The 9557-nt window shown below is 47.2% G+C and overlaps 1 protein-coding gene across 1 annotated transcript; it reads right to left on the bottom strand.

Annotated features, from left to right (window-relative positions):
* Positions 1-2557: 2557 nt before the first annotated feature.
* Positions 2558-6618, bottom strand: dhh (desert hedgehog signaling molecule). Its single transcript, XM_029156881.3, has 4 exons — positions 6346-6618; positions 5663-6224; positions 3526-3787; positions 2558-3444 (listed from the first exon to the last, which is right to left on the bottom strand). Exons 2-4 carry the CDS (start codon positions 5969-5971, stop codon positions 2621-2623), a joined length of 1395 nt encoding a protein of 464 aa, XP_029012714.1. The 5' UTR covers positions 5972-6224; positions 6346-6618; the 3' UTR covers positions 2558-2620.
* Between the last annotated feature and the right edge of the window lie 2939 nt (positions 6619-9557).

The raw sequence follows: 9557 nt of genomic DNA, 5'->3' as shown, positions 1-9557 counted from the left end.
CCCTTGTTTGGGTCACTAGCATCTCTTCACTTCACTGAACTGTGTTGTGTGCGCAAACGGCGGTTCCGCCAAGCGGCTAGCTACTGTTAGCCGCGCTAGCTACGTCAAATTGTAATTTTGCAAACATACGAGCAAAATTGTCTTTTTTTAACTACATGGTAGTAAACGATGAACCCACTTGAGTTCGGTAACGAACCACACTGTGTGAGTTAGGTGTTTTCGGACACAGCGATGTGATCTGAAAAGCGCGGACCACTGAAATATGGTGGATATAAGATATTAGGTCATTAGATTTACGGATCGAGGGAAGCCATTTCATTAGATTGTTATGATTGTAAGACCAAAGCGTCTATGACATGCTCAAGGATTAATGCATTTTAATATGTGTTTTGATCGGTGTTTAACGGCGATCAAACATAGATCGAAAATTAGTGCTTGCTTACGCAAAATAATCATATAAAAATCAAAAACAAAGGAAGAGCATAATAGTTTTAATATCCTGCTTTTGTACCGCTATGCGTTTGGTGCTATAGAGATGGAGCAATAGCGTAATCGTAACGTAAATTAGCTTTTGTATAAAATAAAGATTAATGCTGATTAGCTCGCCGAATATGTCTCATGACAATTTAATGTGCGTATTGTTAATTTGTGGTCATTTTGTTTTATTTTCCAGGGATGCATATCTGCCATTATCTATTTTTTAAAGTCTATAAAGCAAGGAAGGCATAATTAAAGTGAAATAATTATACAGATCTTTATTACACATAATCATAATCATGTTAAACATCATCATTAGCCATCCAGTATGAAGGTTGAAGTGTTCACTGGCCTTTGTTGATAATCACTGAATGACCGGACGATCATTTATAGAGGATAAATATTTGTTTCATGTAAAGTGAGTTCAAATCTGATCCTCAGCTGAGGTTACGGAGCAGTGGAGGGGTTGAACATAACACTGATCCTGTGGGGGTGGGACTGCGTTAAGCCTTCTTTATTTTTGCTTGCCTTATCACTGTGAGCTAATCACAATGGATAATTTCACGCGGGCGCCCGATCATCAGGAATACACTGTGCGCTCTTCTGTGGGCAGCGAACGAGCCCCTGGTGCCGAGGAACGACACTGCGAAACGTCCGTGGCAACGCACGTGTGCACCTCAGGGTCGGGAGGAGGCCGCGGGAGAGAGATGTGCCGACACAAGAACCTAATGAAGCAAAAAATAAATGTTTACTCCCACAGTAAATAACTGATACTGTGGTGTTTAAATGCTTATAAACACCGCTGAAATAGCTGGAAGGTCATCAGATCTGTTGCCATCAAGTCAATACTGACCCATTTTTTAGGAGTAGCTCATGAGAAATAATCTGGCAAATTGTTCTGTTTTCAAATTTAATATAAGGGCATTAAAATGCCCACAGGTTCAACAATTCAACTTTAGAACCTATTATTAAATGCCAGAAATATTTGTCATCAATGTCTGATGTCAGGCAATGGGTGAGGTTTTGAGTGCCTGAATGTGAGGTGTTAAGGTTTTCATTTTCAAAATAGGTTATTACTGGTCCCCCTGACAGGATTAGTTAACTCCGCATTCAGCTTTAGTGAGATTGGATTAGATTTCAGGGGGCTGAGACCAGTTGAAAGGCAGTAACTGATTGGCCTATGGATGTAAATAGAGGGTGGTATTAGGACACAGGCTCTCTCCTATTGGTCAGTCAGGGCAGCCGGTGCTTTTCCATCTGCATTCTGTATCTCAAGGATAATCCCCTAGAAAACCTTCACAGATGTTGTACAGGTTGGATGTTCAATGTTACGGTTGTAATGCTTAATAAAAATGCAATAATGTATCAATAACGGTAATATTTATAGTTGCAGTTCTGTGTGTGAAGAAATAAAGGAAGTGAAGTGCATTACATTTCACAGCCATGATATCACTTCTACCACAAGAGGGTGTGTAATCCCAGAAAACGTTTCCTGAACGTAACACCACAGAAACCATGGAACCTTTGAGAAAATGTTTTCTGTGCAAAGTACATTTTTATTAGTGATCACATGAAAATGTCAAGGAGTAAAACATAAACTGGTACAAGTTTAGTTGGGATGTGCCAAACAAACAAGGCTGTGGACAAAATGCATCTCAGTTTCAAAACGCTTGTAGATCAATGAGGCTGTGACATGAAGCCAAGGTGCTGGCACAGTGTGGGGAACAAGAAGTATCTCTGGGCTTTTCATTAACCAGTCTCTCCTCGGGGCTTGAAAACTAGACCGTACAGAGCATTATGTATAATCCTCAAACATTTTGATGCAAATAAACTTTCTGCTTATATTTACTTCCAAATATAAAAGTAGTAATTTGCTTAATTAAATGACGTTTATTTGTTTTTGACAAGTGGAGACACCTATACATGTAGTGGAATTTTATTAGGCTAAAACATTTATATATATATATTATGATTCAGAAAGTACAAAAATAAAAATTTTATTGCGGGAAGATTCCTTCCTATTCCCAAAACAACAACAACAATATATATATGTCAAACAACAGTAAGAAAAGTCAACCAGTTGTTCCAATGCTTTTAATATATTTAGAACAGGAAGTGTTAATGTAAGTCAACAGCTTTAGCTTTAAGTTTGGAATGAGTTGGAATCTAAGAATAAGCATCCCAGACTGTACAGTAACCTAGCATACCAGTGCACATGTGGAGTCTGCCTCCTCACGCTCGCGCGCTTCCTGTCGCCCCCCGTCCTCAGAGGCTCACTCAGATTGTCTCGTTTGCTTGCTGTTTGCTCACTCACATGAGCGTCTGCCTTGTCCTTTATTACCCGAGTGCTGCAAAGAAACGGAGTCCCGGTGCAAGCTGCGTTGCCGTCGCTCGTCTGCTGCTCGTTCGCCACCCCCCGCCAAAGTAGCTGGCTGAATGAGAGGAGAAGCCGCAGAGGTCCGAATGCCCGGTGAGCCAGTCTGTGGTCCTCCACCAGTGCATAGCTGGACACCAGCACTCCCTCAACGAACAGAGTTCCAGATTGCGTGAGGGGCGCATACACTCCCACACTCTCCTCCACGGAAACCGAGATGATTTGCGACGGGTGCACTTGGCCCGGTGCTGTGTGGATGAGAACACAGTCCCCCGGCCTGGCTCTGCTGGCAAACTGAGCCCGGTAGCCGCCGGTGTCGAGTCTGCACTGGGCAGCTAAAAAGACCAAGTGATTGGGGGTGAGGGTCAGTCTGTGGTTGTCCACCGTCTCCAGAGACAGAAAGCTAGAGCTGCTTTCTTGATCCCAGTGCAGAAACAGGAGCACTTGGCTAAACACAACTTGACCCGTCTCAGACACGGCCAGGACTCTGTCCCCAGGAGCCAGTGATGACAGACTCCTCTGTCTCCCTCCAGCTACAGTCACCCGGGCCCAGCCTGGGAAACAGCCTCCTTTTTCCACTGCAACCGAGTGATCTGCAGGAAGATGAATACACAGATTATCCTTCTCAAAAGCACCGTGATACCTACGGAGATATCAGATTGTCACCATCTTACCAGCCTTTACTGAACAGTGGACGTGATATTTGGACTCGTAGTAGACCCAGTCAAAGCCAGCTTCCACCGCCAGCTGGGCGAGGAGGCCGTACTTGTCCGTTTCTCGGTCATCGGTGGTTATGTCCACAGCCCGGCCCTCGTAGTGCAGAGAGCCGGGGGGGTGGTGGCCGTCCTCGTCCCAGGCCTCCGTCACACGTAAGTGGACCCCCGGCCACTGGTTCATCACCGCGATCGCCAGCCTGTTCAAACAGTCCTTGCATCGCTGGAACAGAACATACATCAGGCGAAGTCATTTAGTAAGTTGTGTATGAACATCTAGTAATTTATCTTAAACAAAGTGTTATATTTTATATTTTGAAATTAGTAATAAAAGAAGCTTTTAATTCAATGCTGGCAGAGCTTTATGTCTACCAGTGGGAATTATTTTTAGAGTTGTTTGTTAAAATAATAATTTCTATATACATCCATTGTTTAGCTTTTTAAATGCACTGTTGCAACCTGCTGGGAGCGAAGGAAAGGATTAGGGCGGCGGGTTGTTTTCAGAGGCAACAATACTGAAGTACTGGAATAAACTTCACATCTGAAAAGTTACCAGGGTATTAAAAAAAGAAGTGTTCACATTTAAGTAATAAAGTATTATCAGGAGGTATTCCGCTTGAGCGAAACTCAAATAGAAGTGATCATTTATTAACAAGGGTAATGGCAGAGCCCAAGAAACCAGGAGGTATGTGGAGTACGTGACTCCATCCTACACCTCAGTGCACAGACAGACCTCAGTGCAACGCTGAGCAGATTATGCCCAAATGTGAGCGTCGTCTCCCAGGTTATGAATGTTTGTCTGCTGGCATCATCACTCAATTCCTCCTCTACTCCGCTAAAGGCCATCTCAACCTTGCTCAAACAATCAGGGTACAAGAACAAAGCTACTGTAGCCAGTTTGGCACATTCCTTGGCCTTTTCGACAGGGTGACAGAATAATCAAGGCCATTCTCTGCCTTTCCAGATAGTTCCAGGCATGAGTTTCTCAGTTTCACCCTTGAGACATTTAATCAGAAATGGGCTCAGTGACTCCTAACACCCCCGTGGGCCATAATGTTACACAGACTGTGTCAGCATTGTCGCGAAATAGCAGGCGGCGAAATGATGACGTTAGCATCCGAGGTGAGACGCTCGTAGTGATGCGATGGGACAGGTCTTAAACTGAGCAGTGTTGATCCGGTTGGGACAGAAGTCAGATATAAAAAAAAAAAGAAAAAAGTGATGAGCATGAGGGGCAGAGAGAAAAGTTATGGGCAGGGTTAAAGACTTGGGAATGTGACAGCAAGAGTGAGAAAACGAGAGGCAGAAAACAAACTGGCCACGTCTCTCCGGCGATGCCATTGAAGAGAGGCGTTTCATTGTCACAACTACAATAGTCGCTTTTCCGACGGTGCCATTACTTCAGCAGGCGGGAATTCTGTATAGGCGACCCCTCGGAGTCCTGAGACGACGCACAAAGGGCGCCTTTCACATCTGGGCAAACGAGGGGCACATGTGCACTCAAACTGGGCATCACAGGGGCACACACGCGACCGCAGAGTTCCATCACAACCGCCCGCGGGGGGGAAACGCAGATTCATATCCTAAACAAGCGCAGAAAGCCACCGCATCCCAAACAGAGGCCACCAGCGCGAGTGCAGGTACAGGAGTGTAAAGTAAAAAGGCTTGAACCAGATTTATTAGCTACTCTGAGCTGAGACCATGTAGGCCACAAACAGTCTTTAAAGGATTCTGAATTTGCCCAGTAAACGGCCAGGATTTCTCCTGGTAGCCAGTCTGAGAACCTGCCATAGGAATAGTTGTACTTCCAGTAACAAAGACTTTGGTTAAAGATTAAAAGGAAGTGTTCCTGAAGGGGAGCGCTCTACCTCTCTTAAGGGCTAGTGTTGAATTACATCCTGATCTTCTTATCTCAAGAGAAGGGAGGGGATGTTTGGTTAAAACCTACACACTCTGTGGTGAACATTTGTTTTTCCATTCACAGCAGGTAGTGCAGCGCATGGCGAACAATGAATGAGGCCGTGCGATTTGATTTAAAGGCCCCGCTCTCCTCCCAGGACGGACAGGCAACAACCACAGCATCGCCCACGGGTCTCACCTTGGTCATGAAGCGGTCTGCGTTCGTGTTCTCCTCATCCTTGAAGACGATGTCCGGGTTGTAGTTGCACACGAGCTCGTTGAAGCGCTCCGAGTTGCGCGTGACCTTGCCCTCCGCTCTCCCGCTGGCCCCGAGGTTGTTCTCCGAGAAGTTGGGGAAAAACTGCTTGTAGTGCATGGCCGCGAGCTTCCTGTGCCGGGGCCGGATGCCGTAGCCAGGGCCCGGCCCGCATCCCTGGACCAGCCAGATGCAGGTCCAGGCAGCCAGCAGGCAGAGCTGGGCCAGGCGGGCCCACCAGGACTGCTTCATTGGGGAGGCGTGCGGCTCCCAGGAGTCAGTGGCTCACGTGAATGACGCTGAAATCTTGGCCCATACCAACTCATGGAGTGTCTGTGTTGAGGGTTTTATTTTGAAAATCCACTAAATGTCGCAATAGGTAAACTTTCGAAATGAGACTCAAGTCAAAAGGTCAATGAAAGGTGCTAAAGCTGACGTTCCAGCTGTGTTTACTGCACTGAGGAGCTGCAGCCCGGTGAGTGAGCAGGTTGAAGGTTTCTCATCACTGTTCAAAGTAAGACGGAAAAATGTTTTGTCCCAAGCGCTTCTAGTTCTGTGGGGAAGCCAAAGTCATCTTCGGAGGAACCTGTCCCGACGCAGGTGCTCCGGGGCTGCGGTTCACTTACCGCTTCTCTCCACGCAGCTTCCCCGTCGACGCACACGAAGCGACGCGCAGCTCACGCGCGACGGCTCCTACGCACGCTCGCGTGGCGCTCCCATCCCCGTCGTCCGCGCGGCTGGGCGCTTTTCTTCCTCTTCCTCTCCTTCAACCACCGTCTCCTGTCGCGTCCCGGCGCTCCTGGCCACCTTGCACCAGCCATTGGGTCTTATTAGCGTCCGGACAAGATTGCCCTCCCTTCCTCTGCGCGCTCCCAACGCTCCAGCACACGCCTCCAATTCAGCCTTACAATGGACACATGATTAGCTCACTTACGTTCACTCAGACCGCTCCACCTCATTCAAATGAGTCAGAAGCTGGGTTTTTTTGGTCAGCTGACAGATGAGATAAATTCCCAAAAACTTTTAAAAATAAATATTTAATGTAGGTATGAGGTGGAACCTTTCGGGTGTATTTAAAGCAATTCTTAGATTTCAGAAATGAATCCGTACATCAGCTGTAGTGTCTTTAAACCAGTAAGCATCTCTTTGCTCTTATTTGCTCCTCTCTCACCAACCAGAGTGGACGGGTCGACTGTAATCACTCTGTGCTTGTGATATTAATAGACCGAGTCAAAGGTGAGGGTCCGAGAGCGAACGCGAGCGTCCAGCCTTGACACCCCTGGCTGTGACTTACAGTGCTGCCTTCCTGTGTTTGGGGAGCCAGCCTGACCCCCCCTCGACTCAGTGCCCCCAAGACCCCTCTGCTGGAAACACCCGCCGACCACATCAACATATTATTTTTATCCATCCCAGAACAATAGCTGGGAGAGTCGCAGAACGTGTCTGATAATGTCGAAGACGAAGGAGAAGAGGAAGGAATCCTTGTGTCTCACGGGTCTGACATGTGTAATCACATACGGAAGCCTGAATTAATGACGGTTTAGAGGTTAAAGCGTGTCACCGTCATATCGCTGCCTTCCTGGAACACTTGAGGACTCAGTGCATCAGTGTTTCTGCAGCACTGACTTTGTGTCAAAGAATCTTTAGCCCACTCACAAAGAGCTACTCAGGGCTGTCTGTGTTTATCCACGCTGTTTTGTGTCAGGCCAATATCTCGGTGGCTGGCTGTGATTGAACGCTAAAGATGCTTCGAGATGAAGTCACTGCTACGAACGTACACAAAGCACCTCATCTCACAAGCACCTGGGGACGTCCGACGGCAGCAGCTCTTAGAGCCGGCTTTGCTGCAGCAGCACCGGTCACCGAGCTCCCCAGTGACCATGGAAAGGCATCCTTGTTATGGAAGTTACCCGAAGATCCCAGGATGTTGTCGGGAGGGGTGGCGGCGCAAAGCTGCATCTTCCTGTCCCTGCGATAAACATGGAGGAAGGTTCATGTCTGGCGCAGGCAACACAGATGGGAGATATCAGCCGTCATGACAAACGCGGAGCGGCTCAATCAAAAAAAAGCAACAAACACTTTCGTATCTGCAATTACCCACACAGGCGTTTTCTCTTCAAAGGGACGAGATTTCCATCGGACATGAAAGGGAAAGGAAGGAAGCAAACATCTGCAGGTTAGAGATGGAAATAAGGCCATTCTTATTAGTTTTTATTTTGGTGCCCCCATCCTCCGGCTCCTGCATCCTTTTGGCTCTTAACGCTTCACTCCCCCATTTCAGGATGGGAGTACATGACTGGGTGAATGGTTTGGTTTCCTGAAAAGCCACAGCACAGAAAACGAGATCTTTCCTGCCTGCGCCGGTCTGCCCCCACTTTGAGCCTTCCAGCAGCGATGCATCTGCTTGCACCTGAGCGAAAAACGAGTGCATGCAGGAGAGGTCTCCAAAATGGAAAACTTCATGGAAAAATTCATTTTAGGATTTTATAAAATATTTAAACTCTTTTCTTACATTTATTGTAAAACATGTGATTCGAGCACTTGCTGGCATGAATGTCTCAAGTGTTTGTCTCGTCCCTTGGAGCTGAATAGACACTCTGCAGGATCCACTTCCTCAGATGGAGGCCGTTACAGGGGTTGGGGGGAAAAGGAAAGTCAAGGAACTGACACCTTACAACCTCCCTCCTCTCTCTCTCTCTCTCACACACACACACACACACACACACACACACACACACACACACACACACACACACACACACACACACACACACACACACACACACACACACACACAAACAACCCTTCTCTCTGCGCCGCCCATTCCACTGTCTCACCGTGTTATCAGCGCAGGAAGAGGCAGGGTGGTGCATTCTGACATGGCTGCATTGGATGATTCTTGGCTTATGGATTTTAACTTTTAACCAGAGCACAATTTATACATACAGCCACTGCATGTATGTGCGTTTATCTCAGGTCAAACCCTTTAAAGTGAGCAAACGCAGCCCGAGTCCAAGTTTAAGGTGCATTGTTCAGCCCTGATACGGTCGTTGAAAGAGCGCAGCGCTGAGCTGAGGCTGAGGCGATGCTGCAGTGAAGTGGACAATAGACTGAGCAGGGTGGAACTTCCTGGTCCCAGACAAGCAGGTCAGAGTTTAGACATGATCCTATACCTTGTGAAAAAAAATATTTACATTGTATGGATTGGCACACAGTTCTGTATTAAACTGCAGGTTTACCCAATGAAACAAAGGCCTGTGTGGAGCGACCGGCCGAGTGTGAAGCAAGTGTGCCGCGCCGGATGGCAGGCGGCTACGGCGAACGGACAGCGGGAGCCATTATCAGTTGATTAGCGAGCGGGTCTCGCCTTTTCCTGACGGCGGCCGTGTATATGCAAGTGTCCAAACGCGGGAACAACAGCCCCTAATGCATCTGGCATCAACTTCAAACAGCCAACTGTCAGGAAGGCTAATCGCGGTCCTTTTCCCCCCTTCATTCTTATGTTTTGACAATAAAGATAGCCTATCTCATCCCATTACGGCTGCCCGGCTCCCATGTTGGCGCGGATATGCCCGACCGCCAGCCCAATAGAGTGTGATACCCAAAGGGACACTTTGATCACAGCGTCAACCTGTATTATGATGTTGTAGGGAAAGTTTCCAGCCTAGCGTTACCGCTGACAAAACAACAAACATTCAAACTTACGTTTACAGTGTAAATGTCATTTTTGTCCTCAACGACTCAACCTCACAGCTGAGATCATACAACCACACTAAACAATGTGCTTTTTAAGGCAATCATATCTTGCCGCTCTCTCACTCACACTGTATGCATGTGT

Source organism: Betta splendens, chromosome 7, assembly GCF_900634795.4.
Source record: "Betta splendens chromosome 7, fBetSpl5.4, whole genome shotgun sequence".
Lineage (NCBI taxonomy): Eukaryota > Metazoa > Chordata > Actinopteri > Anabantiformes > Osphronemidae > Betta > Betta splendens.
Note: the sequence above shows the minus strand (reverse complement) of the source record. Positions and strands in the feature narration are given on the sequence as shown.

Bases quoted from the DNA above. Each gene is read 5' to 3' on its own strand.
- dhh (XM_029156881.3), bottom strand. From the start codon at position 5,971: ATGAAGCAGTCCTGGTGGGCCCGCCTGGCCCAGCTCTGCCTGCTGGCT. The intron at 3,788-5,662 runs GTGAGACCCGTG...GTTCTGTTCCAG, and splicing joins CAGACCGCTTCATGACCAAG to CGATGCAAGGACTGTTTGAA. The intron at 3,445-3,525 runs GTAAGATGGTGA...ATCTTCCTGCAG, and splicing joins CCACTGTTCAGTAAAGGCTG to ATCACTCGGTTGCAGTGGAA.